The 22,754-nt window shown below is 35.1% G+C and overlaps 1 protein-coding gene across 1 annotated transcript in view; it reads left to right on the top strand.

Annotated features, from left to right (window-relative positions):
- Nucleotides 1-15,292, top strand: part of MMP16 (matrix metallopeptidase 16) — a 187,622-nt gene extending 172,330 nt beyond the window's left edge. Inside the window, exons 8-10 of the mRNA XM_074898760.1 lie at nt 319-469; nt 4,992-5,107; nt 9,651-15,292. Coding sequence (XP_074754861.1) covers nt 319-469; nt 4,992-5,107; nt 9,651-9,985 — 602 coding nt within the window. The 3' untranslated portion in view covers nt 9,986-15,292. The remainder of the gene's footprint in view (nt 1-318; nt 470-4,991; nt 5,108-9,650) is intronic.
- The last annotated feature ends 7,462 nt before the right edge of the window (nt 15,293-22,754 follow it).

Here is a 22,754-nt window from a genome sequence, read left to right on the forward strand (position 1 = left end):
TATTACATTATCAACCACAGAGCCTCTTGAGATGACTTCATTTTCATTCTGGGTTTGATCCCTATAAAGTTGGTATCAAAATATTCTGTGGGCTTACTGAATGGAGAGGTGTTTTTTAAATGCAAGGTATCCGTAAGGCATATTTAATTTTGCATTATCTGCAGTGATAGAACATTTTTCATTTCATTGTGTTTGGCAGAACCACTATAGCCCTTTGGGAGTCACTCTTATTTCCTAGGAGTGTATTAATATTAATACTGAGAGTACTGAAGACTAACACAAAAAAAATCTTATGTGTATATATATGCTTTTGTACAGGTAACAAGTTCTGGGTTTTCAAGGACACTACTCTCCAGCCAGGTTATCCTCATGATTTGATAACACTTGGAAGTGGAATTCCTTCCCATGGCATTGATTCAGCAATCTGGTGGGAAGATGTTGGGAAAACCTACTTCTTCAAAGGAGATAGGTTGGTACAGGAATTCTACAAGGAAGCAATTTGGTGGATGTCAGCTAAGTGTGTTAACCTTTCCCTTTGTTTCTCAAAAGTAGTTAAGCCACTTAAACAGTTCATTTCCTGTGGATTGAAATTAACTCCTCCTGCATAGAGGGCCATACTGTTTTCACATTTCTTGTAACCTAAATTAGAATTGTGTGAATATACTGAAATAAATATATATATATATCCAATGAAATAGTTATGTTTTCAAAGTCAACAGGCAAATTTAAACTTAAATATCCAAAGCAATGCAGTTAGGTACACTCTTACCTGATCCTTTTTATCCACATTTCTAAATCCTAGCATGTAAACAGGCAAGGCATGATCCAAAGCTCTTTAAGGTCAATGAAAATGACTTCTCTGCTACTATTTAAAACTGAGGTAAAAAAGGGAAATGACAGCTAAACCAGAAATCTAGAGAACAATTTGGGCAGTTCTCTAGGAATTATTTTTAAATAAATCTTACAGTTCCCTTCAGAAGAGACACTTATTTTTATCATTAATAAAGAACAGAAAACAAATGTAAAATCTTAGTTACCTTCCAGTCCTGAAAGAGACTTGCACTAGTCACTTAGTGCCTATATGTCTTCATTTCCCTGTCTGTAAAAATAAGGGAAGGAATATTTATCTGCTTCATAGAGATGTCAAGAGAACTCATTAATTTCTGAAACCCTATAAGTTGTCTGAATGATAGATTTTATAGGTTTTCAGGATGTTATGTTTGTTGATTGACGTATCACTGTGCAAATTCTAAGCACTCAGAGACAAATTATTCTTTATTAATAATTGTAATGTTTGTATTAGTATTATTGAAAGTATTATGACTGCTTTTGTTCCTGTATGGTACTTAGGATTCTGAGACACTAATAGTATTCATGGATCGCTTAAGATATTAATTTAATGTACATCATAGAATATATTTAACATACTAAAGATGACCACTTTTAGCAGTACTGTAATATTGCACTACAGATTGACACAACCAATTTTATTGTTAAACCTTTTTTTTAAAAAAAATAATTCTCCAGCACTTGTGATGAGGAAAGTAAAATTTTCATGGTGTTTGAAAACTAGGTATCATTCCAAGCAATCAATTTCCACAGTGAAAAAGAGACTCATCTAAATAATTTGCTCCCTCTAGTTGAGTAGATTTTTTTAAAATGTAAGTTCATTTTTGGGTAATAATTTTCCACCTCCACACTGCTGGGAAAGTATGTACAGTAGGAATCTTATGTGACCTGTACTTCCTTTAGGCTTTATTCAGCAATGTCCTTTTATATTTCCATGCACGGACAGCTACTTATACTCGAGACTTTCCTAAAACTCTAATGGTAATAACAGAAGACAAAAAGAAGTATCAGAGAAAACATCTGTTAACGGAGAAGTTGCTACTTAGAGCTAACCAGCACAATGAAACTCAGCAGGATATAAATGCAATACAGTATGTTAGAAGAAAATCGAGCAACATGAGCCTTGCAGAGATAATTGAGCTATTACAGAATATTGACCACCAGTGGGAGTAAACCCATATACCACTAAGCTTCTCAGTGTGTATCATTTATATCACAATTTTTTCTTAATGTAAAGCTAGAGTTGAATTCCCCTGCTGGTTTTAGTAGTATATGTAAGTCTACTATAGAGGTGAATCTTTTCCTGAAGAAGGTATAATATAAACATAGCTTCTTGGTGGCAGGAGGTAGGAATGAAAGAGAACCTGAAAGTTATGCCAGCATCAAAATAACAAAGTATGTTCCTCCTTATGTAACTCAGGGACCTGTATGCTTATTTTGTTTTGACAATAATCTGTAGTTAAGGAGCTCCGGGGCAGAATCTAGACAGAGGTAAATGTCCCAGAGCAGCAATATACATTAAAAAGTTAGAGCAATAAAATACAAAGCATCAAATACTGGCTATAAAATGAAAAAACAAAACAAAACAAAACACAAAAAAACAAACAACAAGCAAACAAACAAACAAAACCCAAACAACAAAACCAAACCAAACTGGTAAAATTTAAAAGTCAAAATAGTAAATGGTATTATAATACTCATATGTTTAAATCAACTCATGTATGGACCTTTATTATTAATATTTGAAATGATCCATTTAAACAGTAATGATAATTATTTCAAATAATTGCATGAAAGCTAAAAAGGGGACAAAAGATGACTACAGAAAATATTTTGCCCTCCTTCATTCCTTTCCTACCAAAACTGAGTAGTGTAAGACAAGATGATAACGGGTTTGCTACACTTCTTGACACATGGCCTTGTTTATGCTTTTGTCTGTTGTGACCGGTTTTTGTACTTTAGAGTTTAAATTAATATATTTTTTCTTCATAAAGCTTAGTCATCTAATAGTTCAGAATATCATTAATTAAATAGAATTAGATACAGGAAAAAACATATTTTAGTAAATCATTTCCAGATTCCCTTTTTCTAAAGCCACGAAGTGCACTTTCATTTATTTTCCCTCTTGTTATTTTATCAGTCTTTGAGATACAGTAACACAATTTATATTGTTTGTAAAGCTCAAATCACTTAAATCATCACTGGGAAGTCTGCTTATCAACATTTAGCTTGCCAAGGAGAGTCAGGAATAGGCATTTCCTTACCCTGTAGACATACCCATTATTCCAGCATAGTATCATGATCAGTCCTTCCCTCATAGGATTTCCCATCAATGCTGAAAAAACAGCAGTTTGGGGACTTTTCAGTGTGCACTGGTTGTGTCCTTAAAGACTTGTTTTCTAATGACAACGTATATTTTTGAAAGTCCTATAGGACTGTCTATTTCCATCATAGAGCCTAGTGGAAAACCACAGAGTTTAGTAAAAGATAGAGCTCAAAAAGGTGAAAAGGTTGGAAAAGCAACAAGGAAAATGAGTAGAAGTATGCAGAAAGGAAAGAGGGTTCTGCAAAAGAGGGATAAAGAAAAAAGTATGATAGCTGATAAAGAAGAAACGTAGATGAAAATGGAAATTATAAAATAGAATACTAAACTCAGCAGAGTGAGAATACAAACTGAGGATGAAGAAACTCAGAGTCAAAAGATGAGCAAAACCTGATTGCAGTAGTTGTCAGAGATGTCAGAGCTTTGTTTACGACTTCTACGTTTCTTTCTCCATGCAAACCCTGAAAGATGTTACATTTCAAAATAAAGAACATTGCTTTGTTGTCTAGTTACTGAGGCATATGCGACTGGATTAGGAAATCAGACTATAAAAATAATTTATGCATAAGAACGAAAAAATAAATACAAATATTTTTTAATGTAACTTGCCAACTCTTAACCCACTTGAAATCTACCACCTTTTAATTTAACTGAAAGTTTAAAGCCTGAGAAATGCCCTACAGGGAAAAATACAGAGGAGTTTAGACCATTTTGTTTTTAAAAAAGATTAAGATGTGAATTGATTAGAGTGTCTAAGTACCTTCGCAGAGCCAAAATATCATCCACTTAAGGACTCTTTAATATATCTGGAATGATCATAACAAGGATTTCTAAATCTGAAGTCAAATGAATTCAAATTAGAAAAAGGGTCAAGTTTTTAGCAGTGACCAGATTATCAGTGAAAGTGCTATGTTCTCAGGCTCTTGAGGTCCTGAAATGGTGACTGGCTGACTTTTTATGTAATTTTTCACATGAATAAAACTGATTTTGTGGAAAAAAAAATTTCCATTAAAACTATGCTGTAAATTGGTATGCTCTCAGTTAGTGGACCCAATGAAAATAAGAAATGACCCACCCAAATATTATATTAGGATACACAGAGATACTACAGATACAGTATGTTAATTCTTAGAATGAGGTTATAAGAAGATACACATAGCAATTTAGCCAGCTCCATAAGGACAAAGAAATTATCAACATTATCTGTAAGCACAAGTAAAATCACAAGTATAAATACTTCTTACATGTTCGAGTTGCTTAGAATTCACATGCTGAAGCTTTTTAAATTTGAGAAGGGCTAGCTGGCAAAAAGGCACAAAAGCAGGCTGAATTTTGTATTATACAGTATCTATGTAATGGTAATGAAATGAAAAGCCACTGTAATGCATACATATAAGGAGTTGAGATTGCTGGTAGAATTTTAATCAGAATCTACTGTCATTTTTGTGATTAAAATGTTATCTAAAACATTAATGTGTCCTTTTTGCATATGTTGTTTCTCTCTGTGTCACTGTGCAGAAGTACTAGGCATCAGAATTGCTGCAATTATAGGATGCATGCTGATTTAGTTGTCAAAGTGCAAAAATCTTTTATCTTTCTGCTTACATGAAACAGTTGTCCAGTCAGCAAATAGATTTCTTTGTAATGTGGTAATATGTTCAAAGAAAAGAAGTCAAGTATTGCAATTTGTGGCTAATGAATGTAGCAAATGTTAGAAGGAAAAAATATGTAGTTACACAAGTGCTATCTTATAAATGCTTTTTTCTTTTTTATTTCTTTTTTTTTTTTTTTTTTTTTTTACCTTTAAAAAACATTTCAGGTACTGGAGGTACAGTGAAGAAATGAGATCCATGGACCCTGGTTATCCCAAACCAATCACAATTTGGAAAGGTATTCCAGAAGCTCCTCAGGGAGCCTTTGTCCACAAAGAAAATGGTATGCAAACACATTTTAATGTTTTACTAACACCCTTTACATAAGATGGATTAGTAGAGGGGTGATTGACTATTCAGGTTAAGTAGTGAAGGAATTCTTGATTTATGAACAGAATACTTCCTGCTATAGAACTTGCTGTTGTGAAAATGGCTGTTTGTTTGCATGTACTATTTGACACAATGGAGAAAAATCTTTCAAATTTAATATTGTAAACCTCAATTTCCGTTCCCTTGTTTCTTGTGTCTTAATTCACTTAGTTATTTTTGTTCTCTGCTGAATTACAGTATCTCTTAGAACAAGCTTTCTAAACACAGTATATCTCTATTTGAATTGTTGGCTGTTTAACAGCTTAGAAGGTATTTCATTCTGAACAGATAGCAAAGGGAAGAAAAATCTTTATCTAAGCAGAAATATCCCTAGGAATCTGTGTAAATCAAAGATGTCATAAAGCCTATGACGCAGAAACGCAGATCACGGGGATGTTAGTATTAAGTGTATTTACCTGTATCAAGATGTATCAGCACATACAGGAACCTGGAATCTCAGCTGGCCACATTTCCAAATGAATGGGAGCAGCCAAAATCTCCTCGATCTTGCAAGAATTCAGTGCTACCCAGGGTCTGCTGGCTGGCTGCCAACAGATCCCTTACTTTAACAGAGTTTAGATCCCTTTGACAGAAATAAAAATATTAATTTATCATCACTTATCGTAGTTATGGAATTGTCGTATGGCATTTATGTTTTATTTATTAGTAGGTTTTGAGTTTTTTCTGCCTCACAGACAGCACATATATATTGCCATATTATTGTAATTTTTTTTAATAAGCAGATAAAAAGATTTATTTCCTTGTATAAACCATTTCAGTCTCCTATTTCAATGTCTAACCTGATTAAGTAATGTGCCATGGAAATGTTTGGGTTTTTTTTTCAGAAATATGTTTAATTGCTTCCTTGCTTTGTCTCTGTTTTATCCAGAAGCAGAAACCCTCTCTGGATTCTGGCCTTTTGGCCAGACTGGGTATTTTGTGTTGGTTTTATTTGTATTGTTTTGTTTTTAACTGAAAAGAAGGACAGTCAGGATGATATTCTGCATACATCACACCCAACGACTGTAAATACACACATATGTAGAAATGGGCATAAACATTATGAATACGCAGACAAACATGGTGGATATAACTTCTGCTTTCTTCCCTTCATTACCTTTAAAGCATATTTTTAAAGATTTACACCCAAAAGGAATTTAACTTGTATATATATGTGTGTATGTATGTATGGGTTTGATTTTTTTCTTACCTTGATTGCATTCCCCATAGCACTTTTTCTGTACTGTTTTTCTGTACTGTACTGTTCTGTCATTACAAATGAAAATTATCTAACACTCAGAAGAGTGGGTTTGAAAGTAATGCAGAAGCAGAGCACTCATTCCTAAGGCAGGAAAACCTTTTGGTTACATCAAAGCCACTTCTCTTTTTACCCCAGTGGCTTTTATAGTCTGTCTGATGCTGAATGAGGATGGTGATGAAACACGACATGCGATCGTGGAGGACAGGAAAAGAAAGGGCATTCTTGGGCTTCTCAGAAAGCTTAGAAGAGCCCAAGGGCAGAAAGAGGGACTGAAAATGACACCATAAAGTTCCCAAGAAGACCACTAAGACATTTTCCCTGAAATCGAGAAAATAGACATCTTAAGAAACAGTTCAGAACTCCACTGTTTTTTGTAGGAGGAGAGAAAGAAACAAAAGCAGATGCAAGTAGGAGTACCACAGCTTAGTTACAAAGAAGTTGATTACTTTTTGCCTGAAACTGTTTTCCTTTCTTCGGGCAGAAGCAGAATTGACAAGGAAGTTCTACTATATGACTTCATAAGTGAACATCTGAAAGCATTTCTTCCAGTTAATCCATTTAGTTTTAAAGAATACTTTTTTTCCTTCCCTTATCTTTCTATTGCATAAGACATGCAAATTGACACCTGCAATAAGTCTGATCATAGGGTGGTTTCCTTCACTTCCCACAAAAATTAGGGGTAATCTTGCAGTAAGAGGCTTGGGAAAGATGAGAAAAAACGATTTCCTACTCTAGTCAGCATCCCAACTCAGTGTCCTAGACTTGGTAAAGTACAGGTAAACTCTCCCCGCTACTTCTCATATTGTGATTTGGTTTCTAACACTGTAGTAGAAGCTCTTAGGAGGAGTTTTCATTTCTGGTGTTCCATGCAATCTGAGATCACACAAAGTTCTCCAGATTGGGGAAATCTTTCTTTCTGACTTGAGAGCAGCATAGAAAATCAACTCCCAACTAGAAATTCTTCTAAAGTAGATGGTGAGGTAACTTTTAGAGAGAGAGAGAGAGAGAGAGAGAGAGAGAAAAAAAAAAAAAAAAAAAAAAAAGGTATTCTATTTTACTAGCCCATTGAGCTTTTTATGCCTTGTGCTTACTACCACTCCTAATCTGAGTTTCTATTTCACACATTAGTGACTGCTAAGCCCTTCTATGCTCTTTGAGTCTGACATCGCACTCACTACTCAATGACTAGCACCTAGATATTTGTAAGGAGCAGCTCCCAAAGCAGGCTCAAGAAGTCAAGCAGAAATGACTTTCAACAATTGTGTGAAGTCACTTGTTCTGCCATCAGAAGCAGTAAAACTACTCAGTCTCTTAGAACTACCCTTCTCTTCTGGCAACTTCCATCCTTCAGCTGTTACTGGCTGTTATCCTGGTTCCCGCCTCAGCAAAATAACAAAAAAGTTTAAACTACCTTCAGAGTTTTCCCATTGAAAATATTCTCTGATTGAAGAATTTTTTCCTGGATCTATAGGGGCTAGCAAGTCCTTTGCTGTTTTGATTTTACCAGTTTTGATATTTCAGTGTATAATAACAACTAATACTAACTGATGTCAGTATTCTGATTTATATGATGTATACAGATATGTATTCTGTATATATGTAAGATTATAGATTTAGAGATGTCATATCTGTATATGGTCTCTATGTATTAGAGTATTGATAGAGATAATATATCAAATTTTCACACTTTAAATGTTTATTCAGGGCCTGTATATACAGTGCTTTCTTATATACACATCATTAGATGAAATGCACAGATAGGGTAATCTGTGGCTCAAAATACTGAAATTTTTCATTTGAAAATATTTTTCATTTAAACTACAGATTGCTTTAAGGAATTTTATGTATGCTAAAATTTTAAAACTTTATTGTATTTAAAGAATTACAGTCCTCTGTTTTGTTCCAATTAGAATATAAGGCATTTTGTGAACAAGACTTCTAACTACTGTTTTGGTACAGCTCAGTGCTTTTCTTTTTTCTTTTTAACCAATATTTTAGTTTTCTATAGATACACTTAGACATTCTCAGATAATGAAACTGCAAGGGATTAAGAAAAAGAAAACTACCTTTTCAGTGGCTAGGAAGTCCATTACAATTACATAAATAGCTAATGTAGAATGTTCTGAAAAGTGGCGGTAGATGATGCAGATTATTTTACAGTTTGAGCTGCAAAATATACTATCAAGTAATTTTGTTTAGAATTGAAACTAACTGCTGTTTGAATAGATGATTACTAATATTATCTCCAGATAGCCAGTTACTAATCTTTTCAGGGAATGTTGTTAAAATGACAAATAGTGCCCAATCTGTTTTAGTATTCTTAGTAGCCTTCAGTACTGCAGGAAATAAGCTGAGGTCTATAAAGTGAAGATAAGGAAAAATCCAGTTGTTTGCATTTGGTTCATAAACAGAAGAAGGAAGTTCACCCATCCTGAAGGTTTGTTTCTTGCCAAATCAGTGCCATTTTTTCAGCTGGGATAGTAAAGTAATGTAGATCTTTGGCAAGGAGTCAAGGGTTTGGTTTTGGGTTGGTTTTTTTTTTTTGTTTGGTTTTTTTTTTTTCCATTTAGGCATCTTTAGTAATAACATGAATGATGAAATACCATCTCTTTGCAGAAAACTTGAATCTGGTTACACCTGTTTTCTCTTGGCAAAGCTGCTGTTATTTCATCCAGTCTCCTTCTTCTGAAGTACAGCAGTAGGCTATGTGACATCAAAGAGTGTCAGTTCTCATTTCTGGCTAGCATAGAATTTCAATTTGTTTCAGTAGACTTCCCATCTTGAAGACATTGTGACGCTTTAAATTCCTGGCCCCGAGGATTCCAATTCTGGTTGGGTTTTCAGTGTATGAACAAATCAGCTGTACCCTGGTCTGTCAAAGATCATGTTCTCTGGAATTCTTTTTTTTTTTTTTTTTTTTTTTTTTTTGAGTAATAGAAGAAACTAAAATCCCAGTTTATTGAATTAAAAAAAAAAAACCAAACCCAACAACATCCTGATGTTAGAATTTCGAGATACAATAAAGAAACAAAATTTGTAAAGAAGATTTGAAAGACCTATAACTGAAGTCTATTCCTTATACCTTTTAATTTTTTTAAAGTACTAAATAATTTGATACCAGTAGTTTCAGTCATGGTGTGTTGATGACATGATTTGATCCAATATGACCATGAATAATTGCAATTTTCTTCCTCAGGCTTCACATATTTCTACAAAGGAAAAGAGTACTGGAAATTCAATAACCAGATGCTCAGGGTGGAACCTGGCTATCCCAGATCCATCCTCAAGGATTTTATGGGTTGTGATGGACCAACAGATCGAGATAAAGACCGACACAGCCCTCAAGATGACGTTGACATTGTCATCAAACTGGACAACACAGCCAGCACTGTGAAAGCCATAGCCATTGTCATTCCCTGCATCCTGGCCTTGTGCCTCCTTGTCTTGGTTTACACTGTGTTCCAGTTCAAAAGGAAAGGAACACCCCGCCACATACTGTACTGCAAACGCTCTATGCAAGAGTGGGTGTGATGTAGGGTTTTGGTTTTTTTCTTTCCCTCCCAGGAGTTTATGGTAACTTGAGATTCAACACAAGAGCTGTTATGCAGTTTCCTAGCTAGGAGCGGGCATCTGTCAGTCTGAAACAAAGCTGATCTTTAAAAGCCAGGGGGTTGCCTGTCCTGCACATGAGTGGCGATTCGCTCAGCTGGGAAGCTTCCATGATACACAGTATCTGCTGTTTCTTCAGTCCTTTGTCTTTCTTTGTCATTCGATTCTAGGCCTTTCCTCTGCACGCTCAATGCCCTATAAACTTATCAGGATTAACTAATGAAGAGGAAAAAAAGGATCTCCAATGTTTCTACATTTTTCCCTTGAGGCCTGTTCCCCTTTGAAAAAATTTTTGCTGAAAGTAAATTTTTTTAGAAAAACACAACAACCCACAACAGAACTTTCAGGAAAGTGAGAAGACCCAAAACAGCTTTGTCTCCAAAGAGGATTGCTTTCTGTCTGCTACGGATAAAGTCCTATACTCCTACTTCCAGTTTTGTCATGTGGGAGACTCGGATGACACGCAGGACTTCAGACTGTTCGGACAGCCATTTTCCAACAAACAAGGGGCCAAAATATCTGCAATATAGTAACAGCCTTAATAATACATTCATTTTGTGTTTTTTACAGCTGCTCTGGGCTATGTCCTCAATGTTTTAAACTCATTTATATTCATTACTGTATTCAAGCAGAAACCTTTTTATTGGTTTGTTTGATTTTTGGTTGGTTTTCCTGCATAATCTTTCCCAAACTGTACCAAGCCAACTGCCCCAGGTCTTTCATAGGCCTGTCAGGAGCACTCATTCCAAAGCATGGTAAAAGCAGCGTGTCTCTGAAGTGGATTTCAATGAACTAAAGCAACAGTCATGCTATAGAGAAACTTGATGCTGATATTACATTGGTGGTGTAACCCTTTGAGAACTATTGCATCCGTTTTCAGAGTCTGGTGGATGTTAATCTTGGTTGTCATTAAATTATAGGTTTGTGTTTGGGTAATACAGGTTTTAAAAGAAAATCAGTTTTTCAAAACAGATTTCCTGTGACTGCAAGTGAGTGTTTTTAATTATTTACATTATTGATAGAAAAGCATTTGTAACATAAATAGAAAACAAAATATATTTACCAGCTACTTTCTGGTTAAAGGAACCAAACCTATTTTATTAACTTCTACCACTTACCAAGAATTTTTCTGAACTGGCAAGAGTTTTATAGCTTAGCCTCTTATCTGAAGCATCTTGAATTTCTCTTTTAAACTATGTTGCATGATAATTCAATTTGCCTCTGCACATGTGGAGTTACAGTTTCAAAAGAAAGCTAAAATGATGACTCTGATATTGCATGAGTATCCTCTGGTGTGTTACCCCTTTGCATGTTCACCATAGTTCTCAAAGGGTTAGTCAAATTTCTGGCCTTCAGCCAAACATGGTATCACTGACAGAGCCAAGGGACCACCAAAGCATTTTGTCATTCTGTGTAATTTGTGCTAACAACAGTATTGTCATTTTCATGTGACCTGCAGAGCAGGTTTGTATCAAGATTTTTTTCCTAGAGAAAAGTCAGCAACTGACCGACCTCTTTATTGATTTTAGGAGCTGCTTCTTGCAGTGATAGGATTTACAGTCACTGGGCTGTGAACTTATTAAAGATGGTCAGAATGATGCACCCCAAAAGTCAGACACCTGGTTTTTTATGAAAGCCAGGATTTGAGGGGAGTAGCTTTTGCAACAATGAACAGCTTGCCTTGAACTTGATTATTGACCTGTTGACTGTCATTACCAAGTTAAACATTGTCTTCTGTGAACAGCTTCACTGTCTGAATTTCCTTAGTGTACTGTCCTCTGTCTTTGATCTTTGACCTTTAACTTGCAAACTGGCACAAACTGAAGGGAATCTGGTGTTGCAAATGAACTAAAATGAGTTTTATTTCTTAAAAGGCCTGATATACATTATTCAAAATTTGAGGAAAAAAAATGTTGAAGTGTTTTCATAGAAAAGAACTGACATAAATGAAAATATTTATGATAGATCTGTAGAAGGGTATTTTGCTATGTATACATGCACACTCTAAAAATGAACTACAGTAGAAGTTAATTTTTATTTAACTTGAATACATTTTTCAGTATAAAATTATCATTTCTACAAACAGCTAGTTATTAATGAAAAGGTTATAAGAAAGTATTAAAATACTTGAAATGTCCTGTATTGGCTTTTAGATAAAATGAGACTTTTGTACTATGTTCAACCAGTTTCTTACTGGTTTCTTAATCCACATAACTGGATCACTTTTTAGAGAGTGTAGGTATATATACATATATGTTATGGTTATTATTATTTTGGTAATGGATAGCTTGACTGCCTTGACTTTATATTTATATTGAGCATAGCATGAAAAGTAGTATGCCTTTTTGTTCAATTACATGATTTTATATTGATTTGAGGACTTATTTTATGAACATATGTGGCATGCTATAAAGCATTGCAAACTTATTTCTTAGAGCATAAACAGATATACAGCTAACAGATGTATGGCTAACAAAAATGAAGATTAGAAGAGATATAGTTTTACAACAAATATGCAACGCAGATGGCATTTTGGAGATGTTTTGTAGAGGTACTGCATACTGTAGGTTAGAAGTGCACCAGTATCAGCCCATAGCATTATTTAGTAAATCCAGTTCAGTTGTTGCTGAAAATATAGGTTAATTGACAGTTAAGCAACATAGGATATTTACTGCACATCAGCTCATTTGGTGAATTTGAAATTCTATGCCTGTTTGTCATATATATTAAAATGGGTGTGTGTGTTTGTATACTTATAAATGCACACAAACACACACATGCACATAAATGCCTTTTTTAATCCATGGAAAGATTTTTATTGTCAGCAAACTACTATAACTTATGTTCTGAAACAGATAGAACAAAATGATTCATGTTGCTGTTCCAATTTTGTCCCTTGGATAGTTGGTGGAAAATACTAACAGCACTACTTATTCTGCATTTGGTTTTCCTCTACAGTAGGGGAACTTATTTTATGCTATCTTTAAGTCAGAACAGCATCTCATCTGGTTTTTTATTCTTGAAAATTTCACTTCAGTTTGAAATATCTTTCATGGCAGCTTTAACTTTTTGTGCAACTGTTTCCCTGACAGTAATGAAGTGCTGAGCATGTTGACTGTTGTTCTTTGATAAGGTAACAAAAATGTTTGTATTTGGAGAATGTAAATTTAATTATGCAGGAAGGTAAGTGTGATAAGTCTAGTGCTTGGTATATGGTACATCATAGATACATGAATACATGATAAGTTGATTGTTTAATCTATTTTCCTTTTACTTAAAAGTACATATATATTATATACAGAGAAAGGGAGAAAAAGTAATATTATATTGGCATGTTTATGTCATACAGAGCAAGATTGTGTCAGCATTTTCTACTACATACTCCTGTTTTCAGTAGGCTATAACAGAGTCATAAAGGTTTGCTTTAAGACGTAGGAGCAATTATGTTCATTGTAATTCCCAAATACATACCGGCTAGTTTCAAATTATAGATGTTCAGAGTAAATTAGTGATGTTGCCCAATCTAGTTTTGAACTCAAAAAGTTCTAAGACAATGTTATTTTTTGAACAGTTGTTTTTCTACCAGGGCCTATAATTATGAGAATTAAGAAAAAACAAATTTAAAGTATTTTCACTTCTGCAATCTGGTTTCCTGATCATGTGCCGTAAATTTTTTCATAAAGTTTTTAATAAACATTTCCATATTGCTCTTGTCATGATCTGTACTGTGGAACAATACAAAACTGAATATGCATTGTGTTAATCAGTTACAGTCTATCAAGCTGACTATACAGGGTCATGTATCTTCAGAGTACTATGGTCTGTATGATGCAGGAGACCAGAGTAGATGTTGGCAGTGTTTCTTCTGGCCTTTTAATGTATAAACCTATGAAAAGGTTATTGACTGTAGACAAAAACTAATTTTTATCAAAAAATACATTTAAAAAACTATGTAACTGTATATTTACTGGATAGGCTGGGATGGAGAGACTCAAATGGCTCCAAAGGAGCCCTTTCAAGTCTCCTGAATAAATGTAATACATATTTTATATCTTCCTATGAACTTTTGTTCTTTTTCTTCTTTCAAAGTGGGGCAAAGGGAGGGGTTAATTAAATAAAAAGATTTTTTTAAGGCTAATTTTGTGAATGAAAATAACAGAAGCTAATAAATTCAAATATAAGGGGCAGACTTACACTTTTTCTTAGAAGTGTACTTCATCTCCCCAGTTGGTTGGTCAAGACTCCTGTGCCATTAGCACTGTGGGTTAAGAACAGAGTCTAAGACTTAATTTTTGAATTTTCAACATTTTTGGGGGGTATTACTTCACAATCTTAATGTCAATTAAATGTAGCTTTTGGTACCAAATTATATAGAATCAAATTCTAGCTTGTTGGTTAGAAAAAGTGCATAGAATAAAAAGTAGGTCTGCCTATAAGCAATGGAAGCATCACATTCCTATTCTATTTTTTTTGCATTTGAACCATCGCTAGGGCAAACCTTAAAAAAAGACACATAGCAAACTGATCAGTGAATGTTCCAGGCACTGCATTTTTAAGAAAGTAGAAATTCAAGCTACCACACCTTTAGCAGCCTGAACTGAAGAAAGCACAAGATGACTGGGCTGAGGATCAAGGATATGACTGCAGGGGCTTGCTCTGTCCTGGCTCCCGTATCATCTCACAACATGGCCTAAGTTTTGTCAGCAGTTACAGAGGTGGAGGAAGCCATGCACTGTGGCAGTAAGAGATGTGAAGCAGCCATTACAGAATAGCTCCCTGCCGCCTTTTGTTGTTGTCAAGACTGCCTTTGGACATCTCTATTTCCAGAAGCATAAATAGATGACTGCAGCCCTATGAGCCGTAAGGAAAATCATTACTTTCAGTTGAGGGAACAAATGTCACTGGCCACTTAGGTGTTCAGCTATGCTGTAAATCGAAAAATATTGTGTGGGAGCTGAGGAACAGATAACCTGCTCTTGAATACAATGGTATAGCCGTGACAGATACACCAGCACGGTAATGTTAGGCATACTTCCTTAGCTCACACTATACAGACTGCAGACAAGCAGAGTGGTTCACATAAGACCATTTAAACATATGTCAGTTACAAAATCAGGTATAAATGAACCATATACTCATAACATTAATCTCTGATTTATGCATGAAAATCAATGAATTGTCTGCCACTGGTCTCATCAAAAAATGTAATGTGTGAATCAAGTCTGTTTAACCCATTCTTGTGACTTGCCATGTGAGATGTCAGAGGCTGATAAAGACATTGTTATCGGTGCCGTCGATGATGAAAATGTCTGGTAAGCATCGTAAGCATACCATCACTTGTTGCAGACTGGCTCCATTTGATACTTGATCTAAGGTAGCTTCTAATGTCAGGCAGCACAGATTCTGTATGATGTGGCATTATTTGATGTATGTATGTAACCAGGAAAGCTCAGTGATAATCCGGAGATCATATTTTGACAGATCATCAGTATGCGACCACAGCAAGCATCTGTTCCTATAACCAAAATGTATTTCAAAGCAGCACGTGACAGTGTTAAACGCATGCATCATAAACAGGTCTTGTTTCCCAGTATACATAAGCTCTAGCGTATCATCTACAAATTATAGGCAGTTTATTAACATTTGCAGTTGCAGCTGCCCATTATGTCTTTGAGTTATGACATTCTGTGAGAGGTGTACATAAAGTATGTTTGCTCTGTGGAGATAGCCTGAAGTACTGCTCTGGTCTGCCCACAATATAGATGAAATAAATTACAGAGGCAGAGAAGACATAAATGAAGAAATGCTGATGTAAACTAGCATGCTAAAGACAATTTTCTACACTTGGATGTGCATGCAGCATAGTGCTACTTGCTGTTGCAGTAAAAGTACATAAACAATAATCATTACACAAGCCAGCCATTTATGATGGCACGAAGCTTTCCAGCCACACAGCTTAGTTTCTTCTGCTTCTGTAGAATGACATTGTCCACAGATGATAATTATAACAGCCACCACATAAAGCAAAGCTTTCTGTTTAGTTAATAGTAATTTCTACCCTATGAAATTGCATCACATCCTTTTTATAACTACAACCTTAAACTCCTTGGCGAGCTATCAGCATATCTTAATTCATAGCCTTTCATGCCCATTATTTTTTTTGCCATTGCAATAAAAGATATACTGAACATTCTCTCCATCTTGCCATCTGGCACTAACACATGGAATTATCACTTTCATTCTGTGCCATGCATGTGTCCTGGATCATCCATTTGCCCCATCCATCATTTGCGGAACTGGCTTTCTGGGAAGTGAGATTAGCAACAGAAGGCTGGAATAAAATAATTTCCTAAAGTACCTGGTTAGCTCTTATCAATATGACAATGGAGTTGGAAGAGTTTTTAGTGAAGTTATATTACCTGACCTACTGGCAACAGAACAGTGTAACTCTGCCAATCTGTGCATGCCCAGATGGGTGGACCACTTGCAAAGAGTAGTGTGTTAAATCAGAAAACAATGCTTCTAATCCATATTTCCATCCTGATGTGTTGGCATAGTTTTAACACCCAGTCTACACACATATGGATAGCTTACATGGCTGTACATAAAATCATCTGCCCTGTGGAAGCTGAGAGTGCTTAGGGTCAGCAGACAACCAGTACTAAATTGTTTATAAGGTGTGAACAAATTTTGGTTCCTTACTATCATTTTACAACCTCAAAGAAAAGAGAGTAGGTTTTTCCATCATGTAAAATGATGATTTGTAGTACTCATTGCCAGTATCACAATTACATGATATTATATAAATCTCAAAAAGTATAATTGTACAACTGGTATATTCCAGTTGAAATGCACAACCCCATATTTAGGCATACAATGAATTTAAACAGCTGCACATACTGATCTTCATTTCTTATGAGAGCACCATATTGAAGTCATCTTTGAGTAGTTTGTCTTCTTGAATATAAGTAGAATTATGTAGATTAGGAAATGGTACATATGATGGAGTGTATTCAGAAGACATCATCAGCAACCTACAGTGCTGTTTTGAATGATCATGACAACTACAATTTATACCTGCAAGGCATAGCTGTGGCTTGTGTTTTACCTCATATAATAAAGTCCTATGAACTCTGGCCATGCATCATGAGGTACATGAAAACCATTAAAAAAATCTTTCAGGATATCCATTGTCAATACTCACATAACTCACAGAAATACCTGAGTTTGTTATACCCAAGAAAATTTAATCTTGAGTAGGAATCCAGAATTGAAGGAATGTATGACAATGCAAATAATAACCTATTCCCAGCTCTTACTCTGTGTATTTAGTAAAACATTGCCAACTAAGTATATGCCTAACATCCATCTTTACTGTGTTTCCAAAACCATGCAGACATCTCTTGTCAATTCATGCACAGTACTGTCTTGCTGTGTCTGGCTGAAAACGATCTTATAGGATAGATCAACAGTTATGATCCTCCTTTCTTGTCATCCAAGATACACAGGTCATCATCTGCTATCAGTATGCATTACTTTTAAAGTGGTAGTCCTTGGATGGCAAATACAGATTTAAAGGAACACCCAACTGAGATCTTTCCCAGAAGAAACTTAAATTAGCCATGAATTTTCTTTCTACAGCTTCTAGGATCCACAGGAAAGCCAACTAGATCTTTTGGTCAAAGACTAGACAGACACAGAAAAAGCAGCATAAGCACATTTCCATTTTTTATTTCCAGAATATAAGAAAAGAAATGAGAACATTTTGGTTTATAATTCCAAATACAAAACCAGTTTGTCAGAAAGGGAAGAAGCCAACGACTACTGACACCGCTAAAATAGCATGTAACTGCTATGTAATCAACAATAAAAGAGAGAAGATAGGAAGAAGGTGATAGCTTTGAAAGTATTATTGGTCTCCAACAACAAAGATAACCTGTTAGGTTGTAGAAAGTCCATGGAATTCTGTATTTGGTGTCATAACCCAACAGAGAACAGTCAGCCAAAAGGCTCCTTGCTATAGTTACTCTAAACCTGACTACAAATGTATAGAGAGTGCATAATTTATTTGCTTCAATCAAAAATCTTTCAAGAGAGATTTAGTCAAACTAATATCAGCCCGAATCTATGTGCAAGAACTTGTCACAGTGAAATGATCTTATGTTTGTTTTCAGAAATCAGAGCCAAAAATTTATCTATCATTTGAAGAACTTCACTGGATGAAATACTGCAGGACAAAGAAGCCTTTGCCTCTATTAGTCTATATTATGGTCGTATCCTTATCTATATGATATCTCAGTCCTGAAGTGCTTGATATAATAGAAATACTTTTATGACCTTTGGAAGAATCATCTATTATTATTTCTTTATGTAAATTGATAAATACAATCAAACTTCTGATTCCCATCCCCTGTCTTTTTTCACTGTGCTCTGACATGTTTCCTGACTAATTAAGGCAATATTTAATTTTATATGCTCTTGGTAGGCAAGTGAGAAATGATCTATTCACTATACAGAAAAAAGAAAATACAGTTTTATTGTCTACCTCATTTAATCACACACAACTTTTTACAGTCTGTCACTAGGAAATGCAGTTTATTGTGTCTACGGTGAAGAAGTAGTACCTTCTCAAAAAAATCCTGTGAACATTTGAGAAATTTGATGTATGTCTTTCACTAAATCTTTTTCATTGTCTAGTTCCCCAACACTGAGCTATAAATTACTGACTTCAGGTTATTGAAGTCTCTGCCATCCTTTGACACTGCCATCCTTTAAGTCTTGTGAAAATGATGCAGTACAGACAGCATCCACCATCATGGGCTCCTTATTTGTATATTGTGGATACTTGGCTGGTCACGTGTACAGTGGTGTAACAGCAGAGATGGTAACATCATTGTAACAGCAATGCCAGCCACTGCATACCATTTGCATGCATGGTTTATGCCATCTGTGAGACATGAGCAGTCTAGAAAGCTGCATTTCAAAAATGTTTGTGTTATTTCCAGGGGTTCCAGTTCTTGTCTTTAATCTTTTCTGTTTCTCCTTTGCATTCTGATGCTTATAATGGGTGTCATGGATATTCAGACAATAATTATATGGCTGGACTCCTTCAGCTACCATAAGTCGGTTCATACACATACATCAACTGCCATTACATTACCGCTATAGCATAATGCGCTGGCACTGTTTTGTGGTAGAATGCTTTGCTATTATGCATTGTTTTCTGATTGATCCTAATTTCTAGGTATCGTAACATTTATGAAGAGTTCTCTCTAACATCCGCTACTGTAGTCTGGGAATCAGATCAATTGCACGGTTCAGTCACAATTTGTAGAGAAAGATTCAACTGTTTGACTTCTGTAGGTTTACTGTATGTGATAAGTGTTCCTATATGATCAGAAGCTGTTTGAGGGAGGTGATATCTGCTCCTTGCCAGTCCTGTGGTTAGTATTGTTAGCAGTTACAGTATGTAGAGCTGGTTTTGACAGTGTGTAGTCAATCAGAGTTTGATATGGATACATACAAGAAGGGTGCATTATTTTCCGTGTTTCATACACATTCTTGTTTCTTCTCCTTTCTGAATAACATGCACCTTGCTTTCTCTTCAAGTGCTGTAATCTTGTATCTACCAGAATCTGATTTCTTCTTGTTGGCTGTTATTTTAGCAGCTGATTCCATTTTCCATCTTGTTACCATTCTTCCCTCCCTGTAATTCCTTGTAATTCCAGCAGAAATTGTTCTGGTACCAATATGTTAGCTAGAAGCTACTACAGTTGGGACTCTTTCCCACACTGTCATTTGCTTGTTTATCCTCCACCTCTTAGAAAGAGGAAATCAACCTTTCATGCAGAGACAAGGATTTTGGTGCAGTTTTTAAGATATCTGTGAAAGTAACATGACCATAAACCTCACATATTATTAAACATCAGTTCTTTTCAAGCTCTGTTTCTTGAACCACCAAACAATTGTTCATTTAATTTACAAATCCTGACAAATAAGTCAGAATATGGATGTGATGATTTTTCTGTAAGAAGGAAATTTCTCATTTTTAATCCTTTTTCTCTGCATAGCCCCATATGCATTTCATGCCCATGTTTGGCTCATTTCTTACTAACAAAATAATTGGAGCATTTATTTTCTTTCTGCAACTAAATTTCATTTTATTATTGGTTTGGGGTTTATTTTATTTTATTTTATTGGCTCACACAGCATTCTATACAGTAACCTTTTTATAACTGACATATGTTATTCCTTCAGGTAGCTTCTACTGACAAACACAAAGCTTGTTTGTGTGCAAATGCAAGGCTGACTAAATGGTGCTAAAGTGTATTATGACTGTCAGATATAATCAGGCAAAATTTTGTGGTGCTTAGACTGATTTTTTCATTGATTTTATTGATCAATGCATTGAACAGTGTTTTATTATACACAAGTTGTCTTTTATTAGTAAATCAAGACCTCATAGTGCATTGTTAAACAAAATGGGTTAATTAATCTATGTAACAGTTCACCAAGCTATTATCTCTTTAACTCCTTATAATGTTGTGTCATTAAAGGTCAAGGGGTCATGATAATAATCTCATTGCTGTAGAACATTAACATGACTGAACATTTTCAACAAAGTACTTATGTTTACAATGCTATAACCCTTTGACTGCTGCGGCAACCTTTAACCACAGAAAGTCACATGCTAGAATCATCATTATGGTTCTTGCCATGGCAATCAAAGAGTTAAGGGCTGTGCAGTGATTTGTTTTATATTTATTAATTTATATTTATTTTTTGTTTTCATTTGAGAAGGGGGGACTTGGGGTGGGGCAGTTCTTGTCTGCTGTAAGTGTCTTAACCAAGGGAAGGGTTAAAACGGCTTTTTATACTATTGCATCTTATGTACTTACCATTGTTTCATTGTGTTGTAATTAAAAAAAATTCTGTCAATAAATAAGAGAACAGAAAAAAAGTTTCATAAAGACATTGTGGTTTAATTGGTATATATTGCTGCAAGATTTATAGTGCTGCTCTTGATACTGTATAACATTACGACCAACTTTAGCTCACACGAGGAATGCTTAACAGATAATATATAGAGAGAGATATTATGGTTATATCTGGGTATAAGCAGGGTCAAAGAAACTTTAGTTAATTTCCCTAATCAAAATAGAGTAGGAAAAACTAATTTGCATAGAAAAGAAGTGATGTGTGTGACAGTGGAACTGCTTCTAATATCTGAAGGGCCACTCATTAGAGATTTCTGTCACAGCCACTACAAAAATGACAAACAGGTGGCTGAATTTCCTCCTTTGTTTTGTGTAACATAAACCATGAAAAGTTTAGTGTAAAGAAAAGGTGAGTCTAATGACTCTGATTAGAAAATAGTAGAAGAATAAAAAAAAAAAGTGTAGTTCTACTGAAAACAAATCACAATAGAAGACCACAGAACTGAGATGCAAAGGAGAGTTTTGTAAAAATTCTGCCATCCAGCTCAGCTTTGCAAAGATCTACGTTCCTCCCATGTCAACAAACATGTAATTCTTCTTAGGCTATAGAGGATTAAATGTCCCTACACCCATGCATATGTGTGCGTGTAGGAAACCAAGAACAAGTTCAATCTCTTGGAGACAAATTGAAAGTTATTCTTGTTTCAGAGTCCTATCAAGAATGAAGGCAATGGCTGTAAGCTGATCCAAGACCTGAGGCCAAACTCATCACATATCTAAGCTACCCGAAACCTCTCTTTTCCATTCTAAATCAGAGATGCATGTATTTTACACTTCCTAAATTCACAAGTAGCTCATTATTATTTTTTTTTTAAAAAAAGGAAATATTCCATTATTTAGATGATTAAAAGAACAAAGGAAGAGAACTGAGTAAAACATATCTTACAGAAGTCACTGATTGCAGTTCTCACAAGAGAGAAAAAGACCCCTGGCTGGGCCTTGTCTGGAGGTGACTGACAGGAAAAGCATCAGTTCTGAATGGAAGGGTTTGGGGAGTGCCTTAAATATCATTTTAAGTTCATGGAAGCATGTTTTTTCTGAAAGATATGAATTAAAACAGCTTCCAAGTTTATTCATGCCATCTCAGTACCATTCATTTCATAGGTAAAGATGCTGCTATTGGGTGGAAAACTTATCAAACATCTAACAATCTCAGTTAACATATGAGAAATTTGGTGCCATAACTCAATGTTTTTCAGACCTATTTTCACATATTATGTGGCTGATAATTAGATTTTTTGTTTTAATGTTTTTTGCACAAATTCAAAATTTAGCTTCCAGCAATTATTCTTCTCAGAAAATCTCTCCAATCCAGATCGCAATCAATACTAGGTTAACCAATTAGACTACACTGATCGTGAATAAAAAATATTCTTAATCGTTGCTTGCCAAACACTTTCATTCTACTTGTTTGAATTATTATAAATAGTGAACAAAATTAACTAAACATCTGGGCATCATTAAAACTTATGAATATACTATTACTTTCTTCAGTTCTGAACAGCCTACATTGGCATGGAACATGCTCATTTTCCACTCAGAAGCAGCTAAGGATAAAAAAAAGAAGTATTTTATAGATCGCCTACTAAGCCAATTGGGAAAACTCTGGGCACTTGATATGAGTTGTGAGGATTTCACTTTAATGAATATTATTGAGACTTAAAGCCTACAATACACGTGACCCAAACTGCCTT

This window comes from Athene noctua, chromosome 2, assembly GCF_965140245.1.
Source record: "Athene noctua chromosome 2, bAthNoc1.hap1.1, whole genome shotgun sequence".
NCBI lineage: Eukaryota > Metazoa > Chordata > Aves > Strigiformes > Strigidae > Athene > Athene noctua.